Here is a 20369-nt window from a genome sequence, read left to right as displayed (position 1 = left end):
CTGGCTGACAGGACGTGCAGAGGACAATCATTTACATTCTTTGCAGGTAGGCTTCTCTCATCCTTTCTGTTTCCCACTTTCTCCACACCCTGGGCAGGGGCCGCTTTCTTTGCAGTATTTGCCATCAACAGTTTCCATTCAGTTGGCTGGCCCTCCTAGTTTTTCCAGCTTGAAATAACTCCTGAAAAAGACCTGTATGAAATTTTGGTCCCATTCAGTGGTGATCTGGAAAAACTTGGCAGTGATTTTCTTGTCTACTGCCCTCCCAACATCCCAATTCTCATGCTCATTCTTAAAATCAGATCACTTCTCTAAGAGACATGGACTCCGCAGTGAAGTAAATACCTGTACAGGATTTTTCCCTTCATTGTTCTAATCCATGCTAGCAAGGTAGTGGTGCGGGGATAATATCCAGGAGGCTCTGTCAGCTTGCTCAAGGCTTACCTGGCTTTTTTTTTTTTTTCCAGCTTTCAGTGAGCTTGAGTGTTGGGTGAACGGGGGAGGGGCGGGGAGGGATCTATGGTTGGATTTTATCCCAATAAGAGAGCAGCCGGAAAGATTTCTGTGCCTGGAAGACAGTGGCTGAGAGCAGTAGACAACTTGTGGAGAGCTTTCCACACCGCTCTGATATGCTCACTCTGAGAAGCTCAGTTCCTCAGGGAAGGGAGGCGAAGATGTGGTAGAACTGGGAGAGGGGTAAACGTAGCTGGGCAGCACCCTGTGCATGTCCCTTTCCCTGCAAGTCCTGGCAAAAAGTCATTTTACACCCACACAAACAAGACCTTCTCAAGCGTCCGGTCACGTCAATTGTTCGTTTTAGAGGTTGAAGAAAATGCTAACATTTTGTAGATGAAAATTCTGCTCCCTAAGGGACTCTTGCTGAGACTGCTGGGGAAGGCGGGGCTAGGGGACACAGAGGTCGCCTAGGAGGCTGCGGCGCTCCGAGAGAGTGTCCGCCTTGGTTGTTCTGGGTTGGATGGCGGAGGAGGTGGGGCGAGGGCGGCGCACAGAAATAGGGCGGCTTACTGCTGCAGGCCGCCAGCCACCAGCACAGTCCTGGGCCTGATGCCAGTTCAGCCAGCGGCCGGTGTGCTGTGCTGCGCTGCGGTGAGTTTGCAGGGATCCTTACTTCCGAAGGGCCTCCTTGAGTCACCCGCTGAGTTATCGTGACCGCCACCCAGAGGAAATCATACACAGGGTGGGGCACGTTCCCGGGCGCTGCAGTGTCACCCTGTCTCGCTTCAGGTGGGTACTACCAGCTCTGCGTGCGCTGCGGTGGCTTCAGCGCCGGTCTGGGCCTCCAAGAGGAGAGTTAATCGGCCCCCGTGAGGAGGAGCCCAAAAGGGAAGGAAGGAAATTGAGGAAATCGCAGTCGTTCTGAAAGTTTTTCCCTCCCCACCCTCCCTTTCCACCCCCCCTGCAGAAGTGAGTGCCGGGAGGCAGCTGCGCTGATTTTCCAGGCCGGACTCCACGCCTCTGCTTCTGGAGCTGCCGTACTATACTGCCTGGGGATTGGGACAGCAGTCACACTCGGACCTCCTCTGGGACCCCTTCCAAAAGGGTGCTCCGAGCCATGGAGGGCACAGAGCTGGCCGGGAAGGTCCTTTACACTTGGCTGACGTTGGTGCTCGTTTTAATCCTCTTGCCTTCGGCCTTCGGGGTGTCTTTGGGCATCTCCGAGATCTACATGAGGATTCTGGTGAAAACTTTAGAGGTGAGTGCCCGCAGCGTCCCCGCACCTCAGAGGACTTGAGAGAGAACGCGGGGTGGTGCAGGCCAAGGATAGAGCCTAGTTGAGTGGGGACCAAGTTGTGAAGGTCAGTGGTCCGCAGGGATGTGCGTTTTGGTTTACCCTCTGCTTTAAAGTGAAGACAGCTTCCGCAGAGCTGGAGAAATCCAAGCTGAGACCTCTGGACCACCCTATTGTTCCTCTTCTTGAAGGCACAACTATCCCACTCCTTGTTCTGTTATTATTTTTACTAATTGGATTAACCGTGTGGCTCCCTTTTATATCATTGGATTTCTTCATATCCATTAAGCAGTGCAACTGTCACCTCACCAAAGTTTTTACAGCCCCAGGTTTCAGAGGTCCTCTCGTGTACTACAGTGTCATATTTATGCTCAAGATAAGAAACTAATTGCTGAGTGGTAGAAAAAAATCTGATTATATTTTAGTGAAGTCATAGAAATTTTATCTAATTGATGGCACTTGAATTATCATGGGAAATGTGTCTTCTTTGACCTCAGCTCTCCCTATACTCTTCTTTCCAAATTTTGCAAAGGTGTTAGATGCAGGTGGGCCTGGTGGGGAACAACTGCAGCTCCCTCTTATATGGGGATTTTTTTAATTACAAAGACTTTCCTGTTCACTATATCATCATTTGTTTCCCAAAGCCAAGGAAGGTAAGGAGGGCACTTATTATTCCCCTTTATATAGATAAAGAAATTGAGACTCAGAGTTCAGTGGTTGGCTTGAATGAAGAGGTCCTAACAGAGAAGGTGTGTTTGCCTAGTGGTTAGGTACAGACTTTGGGTACAGATTTGCTTAGATTTGATACCCAAATCCCAGCTCTGCTTCTCAATATGTGACCTTAGGGAAATCACCTACTTCTTGTGCCTTGTTTTTCTCATTTATCAAATAGTAGTAACAATAACACCTATTTCCATAGGATTATTTAAGTATGTTAAAATATGTCAGGCATCTTAGAAGGGTGCTGGGACATGTTAGGTGCTATATAAGTGTTTGCTGCTGTTAAAAGAATAATATTATTTAGAGTCTAGCATCTTTGTTTCTCTAACTTATAATGTGGATTCCCATATTTCTGCCCTTATTTTCTTTTTTGAAAAATATTTAATTTATTTATTTTTAGACAGAGGGGAAGGGCGGGAGAAAGAGAGGGAGAGAAACATCAGTGTTTGGTTGCCTTTTGCATGCTCCACACTGGGGAACCTGGCCTACAACCCTGGCATGTGCCCAGACTGGGAATTGAACTGGTGACCCTTTATTTCACAGGTCAGTGCTCAATACACTGAGCCACACCAGCTGGGCCTCTGCGCTTATTTTCTATCTGTCCTGGAACTTTGTTTTTTCCTCAGCCTTCAGGGTGGCTACCATATATATATCTTCAACCTGTTAATCTCATACCTGGAGATGACCTGCTAATTTTCCACCTACTAATATCCTGCATATCTCTTCTACCTGCTGATAATCTCCTGTCTTACCACAAATTTTTTTGTGGCTATTTTTCTATCTAGTCTTTGAAGTTATATTTGATTCCTCATCCTCAGATCTCATGTTTTGAAAGTTCTATTGTTTCTACTTGGGAGATATTTTGCAGTTTTCTACCGTTTTTACTGACTTCATACTCTGAACTTGCTGTGAACTATGGTGTGAATGTCTTAGCTGCCTCTTACTGTTAGACTTCTTCAGAATATTCTCCTCATAGCACATGATCTTCTTCAGCTGGAGTTCACTCTTTCTCAAAACTCTGATATGATTGAACTCTTTTCCCATACAGCAATGTCTTTGGGATTTATATGCCATGTAAGGATGAAGTGAGGGTAAATCCCACAGACGGGCTTCCGGTGGCTGACTCCTGTATTTCTTGCTTTATTAATTCAAGCTACAGCTAAAGATATGTCCAGGAGAGAGGCCAGCAGTTGGCATCAGCCTGGCGAATAACTATTATGCTTAGAAGAGATATCTCTGGCCTAAGACTGGCCTTCAATTTGGCAAGGCCTCAGGTTTTCTTTTTTTGTCCATCAATACTTGAAGAGACTTTCAAAGATGTACTCTTTGTTAATCAAACTTTCAAGAACACCAATTATTTTAAAAAGATTTTATTTATTTATTTTTAGGGAGGAAGAGAGGGAGAAAGAGGGAGAGAAGGATCAGTGTGTGGTTGCCTCTCCAGCGCCCCCTACTGGGGAGCTGGCCCACAACCCAGGTATATGCTGGGATTGTGAATCTATCCAGTGACCTTTTGGTTCCCAGGCCAGCACTCAATCCACTGAGCCACACCAGCCAGGGCCAGAACACCAATTTTTGAATTGTAGTGGGAGATACACCTCTTAGCTTGGAAGAGACAGTAGCAGCATAAAGAACCACCCTTCTTGCCAAGACTAAGTTATTAGGTCAGAGAGAAGCTTGGCATATATGGAAATAGGATGGGGATTCATTTTGTGAACCAACTCTGACTTGTGGATTGAAGCTGCCTGGAGTGCCTGTGTTTGGAAGAAGTAGGGCTCACCAGGAAAGAGATATGACCATAGCGATGTGTGTGTTAGGCATAGGAGAGGAAAATGGCAACCCAGTGCTTTTGATCCTTCCACTGGAACAGCATGAGGTATTTCAAAGACATTTCTGTTAGGTGGGGGTTAGTATAGTGCATTGTTTTTCCTGACTGTAGGGATAGTTCCCTTAAAAATTGTACTGGTTGTTTAGCACTAGAACATCTTTGTTAGTGATGGTTTTGTGTACACATATGTCAGAACTTATCAATTGCACACCTTAAATATGTAATTTATTGTCTATGAATTATACTTCTATAAATTATTCCTGTTTCAGAAACAATTTTTATAAAACCCCCCAAAAAATAAAAGAGAGAGAGAGAATATCTTTGTTAGTATTTAGTATTAGAACATCTTTAGTTCTGGACAAATTCCCTGCCTTTTTGTAGATTCCATTCAAGGCCCAGCCAGCCCTTCCTGCTACTTAGTATGTTCTCAGCTGATTTGGTTGTTCCTTTTGCATTCCAGGACCAAGAACATTCTTTGATTAGAATTTGAAATGTCTCAAGTTTTCTTGGTTACAATGTGCATACCATTTAAAAGGTCATTTAGTTTTGTACATTATGTGTTTACTTTTCTAAGTTTTATTGACAATGGATGGCTTTTTTCATGACCATAAACTCAAATTCTGGACGTTGAAATGTGTGTGGGGTGCCTTCTGAATAGCTGATTGTAGTAATTGCTACTTGTCACATAACTGACCCAGCTTTATGCTCTTCTCTGATTCTTTCTTAGCTGCTCATTATTTCAGGTAATATTTATTGAGCACCTACTGCATGCTGCCTTCTGCATTGCTGAATATTTCCAGATGAGTACATAAACCCCTGGTAAGCAAGCTACTTGAGGACAAAATTTAAATTCTTAGAAGTTTAGTGATTCTCTAAACTAGTGACTTTCAAGGTCTATATAACAGTTTCTGAGGAATATTATAATTATATAGGAAAAATGATTTTAAGAAAACTATAAAAAGTAAAACTTTTGGCTGAGGGCATGTGAGAGAGTGATCCATTTGGATGGTAGGGTATAGATAGCTGAATTTCTAGAAGGGTATGTGTGAAGTTTCTATTTTATTAGAGAGGAGCATAGATTAAAGGTTGAAAATGCTGTTGTCACCCTGCCTGGGTTGCTCAACACCAAAAGGTTGCAGGTTCGATTCCCAGTCAAGGCATATACCTAGGTTGCCAGTTCAATCCCTGGTTGAACTGATCTATGTTTCTAACATCGAAGTTTTTCTATGTTTTTAAAACTTGATATAATTTTTAAAAATGTATTGATTATGATATTACAGTTGTCCCATTTTCCCCCCTTTATTCACCTCTGCCCTGCAACGCCCCCTCCCACCCGCATTCCTCTACCTTAGTTCATGTCCATGGGTTGTACATATAAGTTCTTTGGCTTCTCCATTTCCTATACTATTCTTAACCTCTCCTGTATATTTTGTACCTACCATTTATGCTTTTTTTTTTTAAATATATTTTATTGATTATGCTATTACAGTTGCCCCATTTCCCCCCTTCACTCCCCTCCCCCCTGTACCCCCCTCCCACCCACATTTCCCCCTTTAGTTCATGTCCATGTGTCATACTTATGAGTTCTTTAGTTTCTACATTTCCCGTACTATTCTTGCCCTCCCCCTATCTATTTTCAACCTACATTCTATGCTACTTATTCTCTATACCTTTTCCCCCTCTCTCCTCCTCCCACCCCACTGCTGCTAACCCTCCATGTGCCCTCCAGTTTTGTGGTTCTGTTCCTGTTCTAATTGTTTACTTAATTTCTTTTGGTTTTGCTTTAGTTGTGGTTGTTAATATTTGTGAGTTTGCTGTCCTTTTACTATACATGTCTTTTCTTTATCTTCTTTTCTTAGATAAGTCCCTTTAGCATTTCATAAAATAAGGGATTGGTGATGATGAACTCCTTTAACTTGACCTTATCTGAGAAGCACTTTATCTGCCCTTCCATTCTAAATGAGAGCTTTGCTGGATAGAGCAATCTGGGATGTAGGTCCTTGTCTTTCATGACTTGGAATATTTCTTTCCAGCCCCTTCTTGCCTGTAAGGTCTCTTTGGAGAAATCAGCTGACAGTCTGATGGGAACTCCTTTGTAGGTTACTGTCCCCTTACCTCTTGCTGCTTCTAGGATTCTCTCCTTCGTTTTTACCTTGGCTAATGTAATTATGATGTGCCTTGGTGTGTTTCTTCTTGGTTCCAACTTCTTTGGGGCTCTCTGAGCTTCTTGGACTTCTTGGAAGACTGTTCCCTTTGCCAGATTGGGGAAGTTCTCCTTTATTATTTGTTCAAATAGGTGCTCAATCTGTTGCTTTTCCCCTTCCGATTCTGGTACCCCTATAATTCGGATATTGGAACGTTTAAAGGTGTCTTGGATGCCCTTAATCTTTTCCTCAATTTTTTGAATGCTTATTTCATCATGCTTTCCTGCTTGGTTGATTCTATCTTCCTTCTGGTCCACTGTATTGTTTTGGGACTCATATTCCTTCCTTTCACTATTGGCTCTCCTCCGCGTGTCTTCCTGCATCTGTTTTATGGTAATCTGCATTCTTTCATCTAGATTTTGTCCAAAATCCACCAGTTCCGTGAGCTTTCTGATCACCAGTGTTTTGAACTGCGCCTCTGATAGATTGGCTAATTCTTGGTCGCTCAAAAGGATGAGTCCTGGGGGACTGATCTGCTCTGTTGAAAACATGGTTTTTTGGGTTTTTTTTTTTTCCCCTGTCTCTCCTTTTTTTTTTTTTTTTCGGTCTGGTTGCTCATGTTATGGTGGGGGGCGGAGCCTTAGGTGCTCACCTGGGCAGGGCACCCCGGTCGCTAGATTGTGACGTTATATGTGGGGGCGGGGCGGGAGCGGGGCGGGAGAAAACAATGGCGGTAGTTCCGTTCCCCTGGACTCAGACCCTTGTCTGGGCTTCCGGGCAGCGAGTTCTGCCCTGGTCCACAATCGCTGCCCCTCTGGGTCTGCCAGCCACAGCTTGCGTACTCAGGGATCACCGCTGCCTTCTTGTGCCCCTGGATGGCTTTTGTGCCGATTTCGCGCCAAACCTTCCCCCGACCTCTGCGCGCCACCGACCCGAGCCAGCCCCACGCCCGCCGGCTCGTCTTCTCCTACCAGTCCGGATGAACGCGTCTACTTCAACTTCTTGGCTGCCCGACTTCCATTCAGATAAATCCTCTGCCGGATCTGGGTGTTATTCTGATAGTAAATTATTGTTGTAAATTATTGGTTTTCTAATCTTGGTTGTACGAGGAGGTACGGTGCGTCCACCTATTCCTCCATCTTGCCGGAAGTCCCCCATTTATGCTTCTTATTCTTTGTACCTTTTCCCCCATTCTCCACCGTGCCCACTGTCCATGTGATCTTCATTTCTGTGATTCTGTTCCTCTTCTAGTTGTTTGCTTAGTTAGTTTTTGTTTTTGGTTTTCTTTTGTTTTTTCAATTGTTGATAGTTGTGAGTTTGTTGTCATTTTACTGTTCATAGTTTTGATCTTCTTATTTTCCTTATATAAGTCCCTTTGACATTTCATATAATAAGGGCTTGGTGACAATGATCTCCTTTAACTTGACCTTATCTGGGAAGCACTTTAATCTGCCCTTCCATTCTAAATGATAGCTTTGCTGGATAGAGTAATCTTGGTTGTAGGCCCTTTTCTTTCATGACTTGGAATACTTCTTTCCAGTCCCTTCTTGCCTGTAAGGTTTCTTTTGAGAAATCAGCTGATAGTCTTATGGGCACTCCTTTGTAGTTAACTGTCTCCTTTTCTCTTGCTGCTTTTAAGATTCTCTCCTTATCTTTAATCTTGGCGAATGTAACGAAGATGTGCCTTGGTGTGTTCCTCCTTGGGTCCAACTTTGGTACCATCTGAGCTTCCTGGACTTCCTGGAAGCCTATTTCCTTTGCCAGATTGGGGAAGTTCTCCTTCCTTATTTGTTCAAATAAGTTTTCAATTTCTTGCTCTTCCTTTTCTCCTTCTGGCACCCCTATGGTTTGGATATCGGAATGTTTACAGTTGTGCCAGAGGTTCCTAAGCCTCTCCTCATTTTTTTGAATTCTTGTGTCTTTATTCTGTTCTGGTTGAATGTTTATTTCTTCCTTTTGCTCCAAATCATTGATTTGAGTGCTGGTATCCTTCCCTGCACTGTTGGTTCCCTGTACACTTCTCTTGATTTCACTTTGCATAGCCCTCCCTTTTTCCTCCATTTTGTGACTGAGCTGAATCAGTTCTGTGAGCATCCTGATTACCAGTGTTTTGAACTGTGCTTGTGATAGGTTGGCTATGTCTTCATCTCTTAGTTCTATTTTTTGGAGCTTTGACCTGTTCTTTCATTAGGGCCATATTTTTTTCTCTCTCATGGAGCTATTATACTGTAGGGGACAGAGCCTTAGGTATTCAGCAGGGTGGCGCAACCTACATTGATGCCTTTTGGCGCTGTATGGGGGGGAGGGGTCCAAGAGGGAACAATGCTTCTTGCTCAGCTCCCAGCAGGCTTTCATTCACTTTCCCTGCTACCCACAAGCAAATTGGGCCATTCTGGTACTGATTCCCAGGTGGGTGGTTTTGTGTATGTTCTAGGACCCTGTGGGTCTCTCCAGTGAACTCTCCCATGAGGCTGGGAGTTTCTCCCCCTGCCGCAACCCCCACAGGTTTTTACCACCAGAGGTTTTGAGGGTTTATTTCCCTTCTTTGGAACCCTGGGCTGTATGGTCTGTTTTGCTCCCCAGTTGTTCTCCTAGTTTATCTGCATGCAAATGTGGGACTGCCTGGTTTGTCAGCCAGTGCCTTGCCTGTTCTTGTCTGCCAGCCGCTGCCTTGCTGAAAGTCCTCTCTGCCCTGGCTTCCCTTCTCTGGCCCTCCTACCAGTCTTTATGAATGTTTCTCTTTTAACTCCTTGGTTGCCGGACTTCCATACAGTTCTACTTTCTGGCAGTTCTAGTTATTTTTTGTTTTTAAATTTGTTCTTGTCCTTCTTTTGGTTGTGCAAGGAGACACAATGTATCTACTTATGCCTTTATCTTAGCCAGGAGTCCGAAGTTTTTCTTTCTCTCTTTCACTCATCCTTTCTCTCTAAATTCAATAGACAGTCTTGACTGGTATGGCTCAGTTGCCTGGGCATTGTCCTGCAAAGCAAAAAGTTGCTGGTTGTATACCTGGTCAGAGTACATACCTGGTCTATGGGCTCAGTACCTGGTTGGGACATGTAGGAGAGGCAATCGATTGATGTTTCTCTCTCACATTGATGTTTGTTTTCCTCTTCCTCTAAAGGTAAATAAATACAAATCTTAAAAAAATTAATAAATATATCTTTGGGTGAGGATTAAAGAAAAAAAAGAAAAATGCCGTTGTCAACCATGAAAGGTAATTGTATAATAGGGATGAGCGTAGTGAAGGATTGCTATTCACTGGCCTAAGATTAGAAGGAAATAAAGAATGTGAAGAGAATATAGGATTGATGGAAAAGAAGGTAGGGGAATGTTATTAAATTATCTAATGAGATAGTAAATGTGAATAGACTTAACTTTTTCCTCAACTTTTGAGGAATAAGATGGAAGCATGGATAAGTTCCTTCAAATTTTTGTTTCTGTAACCTTGAGCAGGTCACCTACCACCTCGACCTCAGTTTTAACCTGTGTATCGAAGAATATGCCTCCTAGAGTTACTGTGCAGATTCAATGAGGAAAGGTGAATAAAAGCACTTGATGCATAGTAGGTGCTCACTCTTGGTGGAGCTTGAATCCCAAAACTCTTTGGTTTTCTTCTTCTTCTATGTGGCTAAAATTTAACCTACCTTCAAATTTTTGATGTGTTAGCATACATACTCAGAGCAGAAAATTTCTGCCATTTACTTAAGTAGTATTCTTTCTCTTACCCTCTTTTCTGTCCACCATGTTTTTCCACTTTTTTAACGGCATGTCAATAATTCTCAGATGGTTATGACACCTCTTATTATAATACTCAGTTATTATACCTCATGTTGGAAATACAGCAAATGTGTTAGAAGCCATAGCTATTTATGACAGAAAGTAATAATAAAGAAAAACTAGCAAGGCACCATGATTTTCATTTAACTTAATTCTACAACAACTCTCTGAGATAGGGTTTATTAACACTACCATTGATAGATTGGGGAATGGAGGTTCAGAGAGATAATTTATCAACAGTGAGCGATGCCCCTGTGTTTGCTTGGGCCGCCATAACAAAATACCATGGACTGGTTGGCTTAAACAGAAATTTATTTCCTCATAGTTCTGGAGGTTAGAAGTTCAAGATGAAGGTGGTAGCAGGTTGGTTTCTCCTGAGAACTGTCTCCTTGTCTTGCAAATGGCTGTCTCTTTGCTATGTCCTCACACAGCCTTTCCTCTGTGTGTTCATCTCTAATATCTCTTTGTTCATCCAATTTCTTTCTCTTATAAGGGCACTGAGCAGAGATTATATTGGGGTTCACCCTAAAGACCTCACTGTAACAGGTTTACCTTTTTAAAGGTCATATCTCCAGATAAAGTTAGATTCTGATATACTGGGAGTTAAGCCTTCAACATGATTTTGGTGGGGGCGGCAAAATTCAACCCATAACAACTACAAAATATCAATATTTTCCATCATGAGGATGAAATAATTGTCCTACTTAAAAGTAATTACTATTACATAAAATGCATAATCAGATGCCTTTAATAAAAATACTGAGCTCCAAAATTAATAGTGATTGTTTATAAAATTTTATTTTAATCATATTTTTGGTCTACTTATAAGTGATATAAGTGCCAAAGCTTTAAATTAAAAAATTATAAAACCCTGGCTGAATAGCTCAATTGGTTAGAATATTGTCCCTATACACCAAGGTTGTAGGTTTGATCCTTCGTCAGGGCACACACAGGAATCAGCCAAATGACTGCATAAATAAGTAGAACAACAAATCAATGTTTTCCTCTTTTTCTCTAAAAACCAATAAATAAAATAACAAATTAAAAGAAAAACTGTAGAAATAAACCTTGACCTCTATTGAGAAAACATGGGAGGTCTAGAGTTTAAGTCATCAAAGAAAAGAAAAAGAAGCCACCAAATCAAGACTGAGTCTTATTATCATTTGTAATTTGATACTTGAAGTCTGGAAGATTAGGACTCTATTTATAGGCTGGCTCTTCTCTAAGCACAAATGGCATGTTCCTACTTGCCTGTTTGGAATGGTGTGCAGGGGTCCTGGCGTAATCAGATCATGCCTTACTCTTTGACCTTCATGTATGTGTTTTAAGTTATTTGTTCTCTATCAGTTTATTTTCTTATTTATTTTAAATTGTTATTTTTATGTCTCTGTTTATTCCCTCTGAGCCTAGCAATAACTGAGATTTTTGTCTTGATATATTTAATAAATTATTTTTGTCCTTCGAGGGTGCTAAGTTCTAATTATAATTATTACAATGTGTTTTACCTCTTATATTGCTCTTCCCCCATCCCCACCCGAAATCAGTCAATTTAGTCTGGATTAGCTTCTAAAATTGTAATCATCTAAATAATATTGGAATGGCTTTTTTTCTAAAGTAGGAAATAGCCATTGGGATTTTCTGAATTGCTGTTAACAAAGTTAATTTATAGTTATTGAACTATGATGTTAACGGTAGATAATTTTGAAAATGCATTAAAAAGTGTCCTGGTTGGTGTGGCTCAGTGGATTGAGCACCAGCTTGTGAAACAAAAGGTCACTGGTTCAATTCCTAGTCAGGGCACATGCCTGGCTTGCCAGGCGAGATCCCTGGTTGGGGGTGCGCAAGAAACAGCTGATCCACGTCTATATTTCTCTCCCTCTCCTTCTCCTTACCTTCTTTCTAAAAACAAATAAATAAAAAAAATTTTTTTAAATGCATTAAAAAGTGTAAAGTAAAAATGATGTTACACCTTGAAATATTTCTTTACATTCCTATGTACATACAAAACATATGGAGGTTGATTTTTCCTCCTCTTAGCTTCTTTCAAACCTGTGGTTCCTCATAAACATAACATTTTCCCTATGCATCTTAAAATGTGACCATTTGCAGATGATTTCTTTAGTTATCGACTTCACTGATTCCTTTCAGCTTTTCATCTCTCATCCTGTCTCCTTTTTCAACCTTATCTTTGATGCAGGCATTTAGCCTCTTTGAGTGTGTCTAACCCTTGAATGCCTAATTTGCTATGAAAAGAATAATTATTCTTTGGGCCCTGGGTTTTTATATGTGTCAATCTCATTTAATCCTCATAGCAAACCCTATGGGATAGGAAATATCCTCACTTCATTGATGAGGAAACTGAGGCCTAAAGTGATTAAGTAACTTTAAACTCAGATAGTCTTGATGCCATAACGTTTGCTCTTGCCTAACATGCTTCATGACCTTTTCAAGAAGTAATTTATTGGGGTACCAGGTGTGAGTGAGGGTTTTAAATGGGTAAATGTGATCTTTTCCTGCTATTATGAGGGCATTATCAGTAACTAAAACAAGAGTATACCTGGGACTTGGAATAGTGCTGCATCAGAGAGTCACTGGGGGATCTCTTCAATTCAGTTAGCACCAGGGCTTAATGTTTAATTTCACTTCCAAATAAGCATGGTTTAAGTATGCTACCCTGTGCCTATAGAAGAGTTTAAATTAATACGTCTTGTTTTTAAACAGTGGGCCACATTACGAATTGAAAAAGGAGCCCCAAAGGAGTTGGTTCTTAAAAACTCAGCATCTGTTGGTGAGTCTTTCTTTTTATCATAATGGTCAAAATATCCAAAAATATGATGAGTAAAATAACTCAGTTATGTCTACTCAATTTGAACTTGAAATATGCATAGAATAGTGTATTCTGTAGGCCTCGGATTATTCATAGTTCTGTTCAAAATAGCAGTTGCTTGAGTGTTGAATGAGTTGTTACTGTAAAGAAGGTAACACTGCTATTTACCTATGTGTTCTTACAGTGTACTTGTAAAAGCATGCATTTAAAGGTGGTTGTTCATGGTTTTAAAGATGCAGTCAATGGCTTCAAAAAAAAGGTAACTGTATTACCTGGGAGTTAAAGCTATCTTTGAGGTTTTATTAACACTTTATTCTAATTTGTGGTTCTCAAAGTGTGTTCCTCAGAATACTCTTTCTTGCTAAAGCTAAGTGTTAATACATGAAATAAAATCAATTCCCTGTGAAATAAGCTTGGGAATCATATACAACACCTTCCTTTTGGAGAGTAGTATTGCACAGTAACAAATGGTCAGAAAAATCCTACAGTAAAGGAACTTGTTTAATCTTTTTTTTTCTCTCTCTCTTTTTTTAAAGGAAACCTACTTTTGCCCCACCCTGTATTTATTTTTTTTACATATTAAACTTTTATTTATTTTTTAAACTTTTAAAAATATTTGTTTTATTGTAGTTCAAGTACAGTTGTCTACATTTACTCCTCTTCACTCCCCTTGCCCCACCCATCCCCACTTCCCACCATTGGTCCTACCCCCCTTTGGCTTTGTCCACGTGTCCGTGTCCTTCATATACCTTCCTAGATGACCCTTCCCCTTTTGTCCCCCACCCCATGATCCCCTCCTGCCTCCCCTGTGGTTACTATCAGTTTGTTCTTTATTTCAATGTCTCTGGCTGTATTTTGCCTGTGGAACTTGTGTAAGTTTTGTTAGAAGTGAGTTAACAAATGAATTGATTTAACCAGTACCTGCTTCTATTTGTGTGCTTTGCTTTTATCCCCTAAACTCCCTTTTGAAAGAATTTTAAGAATTGTTTAAAGCAGCAGGTTTGTAGGGAAGTAGAATTCTATAAGAGTAGTGGCTATAACATTAGGAAGAAATGAATCACTAGATTTAATTAAAAGATTAAGTCTTTATGCAGTTTTCAAAAATAGTTGCGGGCACAATTTTGTGCCCATATAATTTGGTATAATTTGGGAAAGATCAAAATGTTAAACACTTCACTAGAAGAAATTTATCTTCTGGAGGCTTGTCTAAGAGGAATTGTAGAAATTTTATGTTGTAGCATATTTTAAAAATAACATTTGAGTGAAAACATCTGTGCATTTTTGTATAATTCATTATTATGTTCAAATGATTGAAGCAACTGGTGGAGTTTTTGTGGTGTCTACTTAAATACCAAAGTATTATCACTGAAAACATTTCTACAAAGATTAGATATCCTCTTATGACTGCCAGATACCTTTCTCTCAGATATAGCAGATCTACTAATTTTTTGTTTTTCTGGATTGGGTATATTTTTTAAATGTGTACCTTATGTTTCAAGGAGAGAACAAACTTTATTGCTGGTTTTCTGTTGCACTTGGTGAGAATTTGGGGTTTTGTTGATCTTGAAGTGACCATTTTTGGGGTGCTATAGGTAGGGGTGGTGGTGGTACGTGTCTGGGGTAATGAATTTAAAAAGGCCCAAGGTGTTTCAGTTTGACAGGTTAAGAAGATTAAAAAAATCACTAGGTGAGGGTGGCCAGTAACATTGGTTCAGTTTTTTTAGCCCATATGGAAGCAAATATTTCCACATATTGGGGTTTTTTTGTTACGTATTTGTCTTTTCTATTTTTGGTCTTTGTCTTTCCAATGGAACCTCTGGAAAGAATGGAAGTGGAAATGAGAAAGAGTGGCAGTTATTGAACATTTTCTACCCATAAGGTGATTTTTACAGGATTATTTGGGGATCCAAAGGTGACTAAGACATGGTTCCTGTAGGGAGACAGGCATCCAACATACCACTGTGATAAATGCCAAAGTAGGTGCATAAGCAGAGGACAGTGTGAGATGTAATTTAGGCTCCAATGTGTGATGCTTTTATCTCTCTTAATCCCACAACTGTGCTTGGAATGCACCTTTGCTTCCATCCTCCTGCTTAGGTAGCTCTGTTCCAGGGTGGGTGCCCTGTTGATACATGCTGGTGTTTGGAGTCAGCAGACGGGTGGTATTTCAATCCTAGATGTCTGGCAGAGGGTGATGAAATACACTGAGCACTCTCTGTCTGGCTGGTGCAATCTTCTGTCTTTGGAGCGTCATGTCTCTGTACTGCAGCCAACAACAACACAAGGCTGGGTTGAGCCGGTCAAAGTTTAGGCCAGGGTCACAGGTAGGCCAAGGCTCCCAGGAGTGAGGGAGTGATTTCGAGATGTCTATCTAAATGATACTGTGCCAATGATAGTTTTGTGGAACTGAGAGGAAGAGATTAGCTAAACAGGGAACACAGTTATATTTATTTTCTGTACCAACAAACTCCTTCTGCTGCTCTTTTTTAACTTGGTGAAGCTCATTTTTGGAGACACTTCAAGTTTCCCCCTCTTGCGTAATATTTCTTTTGTGCTCTTACTGAGTAAGCCAACTGAAAGGTAAACCTAGGGAAATATCATTTTTGTGATTAAGTAATTCTCTTCTGTCTTTAGCCATATTCTACTATGTCTTCTATTAGAAAAGCTCTCTAGGCCTGGCTGGGTAGATCAATTGGTTAGAGCATTTCTCCATATGCTAAGGTTGTGGGTTTGATCCCCAGTCAGGACACATACAAGAATCAACCAATGAATGCATAAATAAGTGAAGCAACAAATCAATGTCTCTGTCTCTCTCTAAAAGAAAAGAAAAGAAAACAAAACAAAAAACCTCTCTAAGTTGTTGAGCTTCAGGTATGATCATAAGTAAGATCTCTTAAAGAAGCTCTGTTGTTACACCTTCCTCTTCCAGATGTGTGACTTTCCCTCATTGTTAATACAGTGATGAAGATGAATCTTTTTACCCACTTCAAGTAACATTCAGCTTTGGTAGGGAATATAGAGGTATCCTCTACCCCAGTTTTTGTCCTGGAGAGCTCATATGCTAGAGGGCTAACACAGCAAAGAGAAGGTTCCTTTGCTTCCTTGCATCAGCTGAGCCTTCACCACTCTAGCCATGGGACAAATCCATCTCCTCAGACCCTGAGATGTGGTCTGACAGAGATTTTAGCAACTTTTATTTTACTCTGTTGTAAGTAGTGCCAGGTACCACCAGCCTCACTCTTTGGGTATCTGACTGATTTCCAGGACTTACGCTATCAAACTTAAATCAGTTAGTAATTTTGATTATACTTGTAATGAATGTAATTAATTATGTCATTTTCATGCTCAAGACTAATTCCACTATAATTGCATTATGATATTAGGACATTTTGAATGCTTACCAACCAAAAGCCAACAGTCAGGAATAAAGCCCTCCCTTTGCCCTTGCTGGGGTGTGTGAGTCACAAACAATATAAATAAATAGATTGTGTGGCTTAGTCATTTTGGCAGCATTCCCTGGAGTGTGTGGTTGGTCTGACTCAGCATTGTGGGTGGTGGGAAATGCATGCCACCTCCTCAGGTCCTCCTTGTTGCCCAGCTTTGGTGGGCAGCACACGTTTAAGATTTTGGGTCACATGCCTACTGTTAATTAAGTCCCTGTGCTAAATTCCTCTTCTGCCCTCCCCTCCCCACAACACACACAAAGGACAAATGCCCTGGGAAAGCTTCTGATGTTATACCTATTCAGAGAGAAAACATAGTGCCTAACATATCCCGCTAATTTTATTTTTGGAATTCTTTTTGTGAGGCTTGACTCACAATGTTGATATCTGCATAACATTGATTACATCAACATTAAACAAAACTAGTGAATTCACTGAAAATATGGGATAATAGTTTGTGAAAGATGTTTGAGGAATATCAATCTTCTATACTCATTTTGTCTTGGGCAGGCTATTTTTGGTAGTCTGTTTAAATCAGCCAACTTAATTTACTGTTGTCTTGGTGTAAACTCTCTGAATACAAATCAGCATCTGCTGTCTTCAAGGATATGGAATGTAATGCATTTAACTGGGTTATCTCACTTTTAAAATACTGGGACTTGTCTAACTACTCGTAGAGAAAAAAAAACAATTATGGGATATGGAAGGGTAATAGCTTGAGATTTTTTTCTTGGCCAATTATCTATCCCTGCTTTTATTGTTAGTCTTTTTCTATTGACAAGTCTAATGCCTGGTGATGGGGATGATGATAATTTTCAAATATACTCGAGCCCTAGCAGGGGTGACTCAGTGAATTGAGTGCTGGCCTAGGAACCAAAAGGTTGACCATTTGATTCCCTATCAAGGCACATGCCTGGGTTGTGGGCCAGGTTCCCAAGTTGAGAGTGTGTGAGAGGCAACCGATTGATGCTTCTCTCACACGTCAATGTTTCTCTCTTTCTTCTTTCCTTTCCTTGTCTCTAAAAATAAATAAAATCTTTAAAAACACACACAAAAGCACAGTAGTATAATGAACTCCATGTAGCCAACATTTGTCAAGATCTTGTCACACTCGATTCATCTATCACTCCGTAGTTTTTGCTAAAGTATTCAATGCAGACACAAGATTTCATGTTTTCCATGCATTTTTAAAAAGAGGACTTTAAAAATAATTACAATGCTATTATACCTTCAACAAACAATAATTTCTTAATATCTATAATACCCAGCCCATATATAAACTTTCCTAACATTTTCAGATTTTTTTTTATAATTGTTTCGTTTGAATCAAGATTCAGCCATGGTCCAGAAATGTTTATTTACTGATACTGTTTTTTGAAAATATAGATTACAGTTTTTGTTCTTGGAATAAAAACTGCTTAACAGCAGGCAATTCTGGAAAAAATTTATAAGTGTACCATACATTTTTATCCTGACATCTTATATAAGTCTGTAGAAGACAAAGATTTGTTTATTTTGCTTGTTTGTTTGAAAGCCACAAGATTTGGCATCTATATGTTTAAATTCAATATCATGAAAACTTACTTCAGCCACTTTGGAGAACAATTTGACAATTTGTATCAAAGTTGAAGGCTTATTACACTATAACTCCACAATTCCACTTCTTCTAAGATAATGAACCTACCCAAACTCTCAGCATGTAGGAGGCGTGTTACAAGTGTATGCAAACAGTGAAAATTAGAACAACTGAGTCACTCATCAGGAGGAATATTAACATGTAAGCTAGTTTATTTATATTATACAGCTGTCAAAATGAATTAATTAGATTTATATGAAGAAAACAGAAGTAGACAAATTTCAAATAATGTTGAGAGAAAAGAAAATATAGTATAGTTACATTTATTTAAAATTTAGTACCATAAAGAGATACTGTATATTTATATGGATATATGTAGATAATTATAAAATATATGTGAAAATGACATATAGTAATATATAGTGGTTATCTTCTAGGAAGAGAAAAGGTGGGAAGGTAGATTTTAACTGTGTATAATTTTTTTCTTTAAAAAATATCTGACCCTGATTGGAGTAGCTCAGTGGGGTGCAGTTTGCATCATCCTGCAAACTGAAAGGTTACTGGCTTGATTCCCAGTCAGGGTACATGCCTGGGTTACGGGCCAGGTTCCTGGTTGGGGATGTGCAAGAGGCAACAGATCAATTTTTCTCTCCCTTTCTTTCTCCCTCCCTTACTCTTTCTCTAAAAATAAATAATTAAAATCTTTATTAAAATCTGAAGCAAATATGACAATGGGTATCTTTTCTTTGTTGAATTCACTTTTTGTTTAACCTTGTATTTTAAACATAAGAGTTAAAAAAGATACCAAATAAAGTATCAGTAATCATTCAGGTAGAGTCTTTAGTCTAACGAATGGAACTAATTTTATATGAATAGAAAATAGGTTCATTCTTGGGGGTTGATTTATGGTTACCTGCTCAAAAACACGTCTCCATTCAGCCTGACCAGTAACTGAAATTTAAACTTAAACCTACAGAGCAAAGAATTTGTTAATAGAAATATATTACATCTTAGAGCTTGTTCCTTAACCTCAGTAGTACTGACATTTTGTGCTGAATAATTATTCTATGTCATGGGGAGCAGTCCTATGCATTGTAAGATGTTTGGTAGTATCCTTGTCCTCTACCTACCAGATGACAGCAGCACACCGCTAATGTGACAACCAACAGTGTGTTCAGATATTGCCAAATGTCCCCTGGAGAAGGGCAAAAACTCTCCTCTCTCCTTTCTCCTTCCAGTCATTTGTGAACCATTGCTGTTGGAGAATAATGCATTAATTATTGGTACCCAATATCATTAGCATACTTTATTTTAGTTTTCTAACAATTAGGCCCTTGAAAGAGCAGAAATCAATTTCTGCAGTTTTTGGTGGCTGGTTTGGAGAAGTGTGGAATGCAAGGTAAGGCACGTGGATAACAGGGTTAGCAGAGAACCCTGGATGGTTCTTAGGAAACCTGTGTTCCTTAGGAAAGGTAGAGGCTAGACAAGGGCATCTTCCTTTAGATTTTACCTTATAATCCAATGAAATATACTGTTTTAGAGGGACCTTTACTTTAAAGGGGATTAGAGACCTGTATATTCCCATGTGCTCTGACTTCTGAAAGTACATGACTTAGTATTCAATTCTAGCCAACAATGAGTCAGCATGATGGAGTGGTTCTTGCACGGAAGGAGGAAGGTAGGTCAGGTCAGGCAAATGGTCTTAACTGCATTGTGAAGTAATGTGTGGGAAGGGAGTGATTTAATCCCTAAATCATAGAAAAGAAGGCCCCCACCCTAAGAAACCAGTTAGGAAGTTCATAAAACATAGTTTCTATTATTTTTCAGATTGTTTTTATTTTCATGGAGCAGTAACAGAGTGCATGACATGCTCTGTGCCCTATCCCTTTTTTCTGTGAAATTAGTTTTTTTTAAACATAACTAATATAAGCAGCTTTTAATTCTTTCTATCCCCAGAACTAACTAGCAGTTGGGTATCTTGTGATTTTAGCTGTCTTAGTTCTAAACCCCTCAGCAGTTCAGAAGAGTTACCTGCATCTGAGAATTGTGGAGGTTTGAAGAACCTGGGTAAGAGCTAAAACCTAAGGATTCTTTGAGAGTGAGAAGGTAATAGGATCAGATGATAGGATAGTCAACTCAGGAATATGTCTCCTACATCCCCTACTTGTTTAGAGAAGTTCTATTTACTGTTGGGAATTTGATGACATTTCATCAGGTACCCTTCAAATTAAAAATCCAGTGGGTCATTTTATTTTAATTTTTTTATTTTTAAAGGTTATATTTATTTTTAGAGAGGGGAAC

General features: G+C 39.9%; 1 protein-coding gene across 3 annotated transcripts in view; it reads left to right on the top strand.

The window, feature by feature from the left end:
• Positions 1-20369, top strand: part of GPAT3 (glycerol-3-phosphate acyltransferase 3) — an 81737-nt gene that overhangs the window by 18310 nt on the left and 43058 nt on the right. The window contains exons 1-3 of one of the 3 annotated variants that reach the window (XM_028507598.2): positions 1030-1245; positions 1424-1714; positions 12944-13010. In XM_028507598.2, coding sequence (XP_028363399.1) covers positions 1574-1714; positions 12944-13010 — 208 coding nt within the window. In that variant the 5' untranslated portion in view covers positions 1030-1245; positions 1424-1573. Of the gene's footprint in view, positions 1-1029; positions 1246-1423; positions 1715-4758; positions 4834-12943; positions 13011-20369 lie in introns of those variants that run through there. The other 2 variants (XM_036027084.1, XM_036027080.1) reach the window with 2 other exon arrangements.

This window comes from Phyllostomus discolor, chromosome 1 (assembly GCF_004126475.2).
Source record: "Phyllostomus discolor isolate MPI-MPIP mPhyDis1 chromosome 1, mPhyDis1.pri.v3, whole genome shotgun sequence".
In the NCBI taxonomy this organism is placed as follows: domain Eukaryota; kingdom Metazoa; phylum Chordata; class Mammalia; order Chiroptera; family Phyllostomidae; genus Phyllostomus; species Phyllostomus discolor.
Note: the sequence above shows the minus strand (reverse complement) of the source record. Positions and strands in the feature narration are given on the sequence as shown.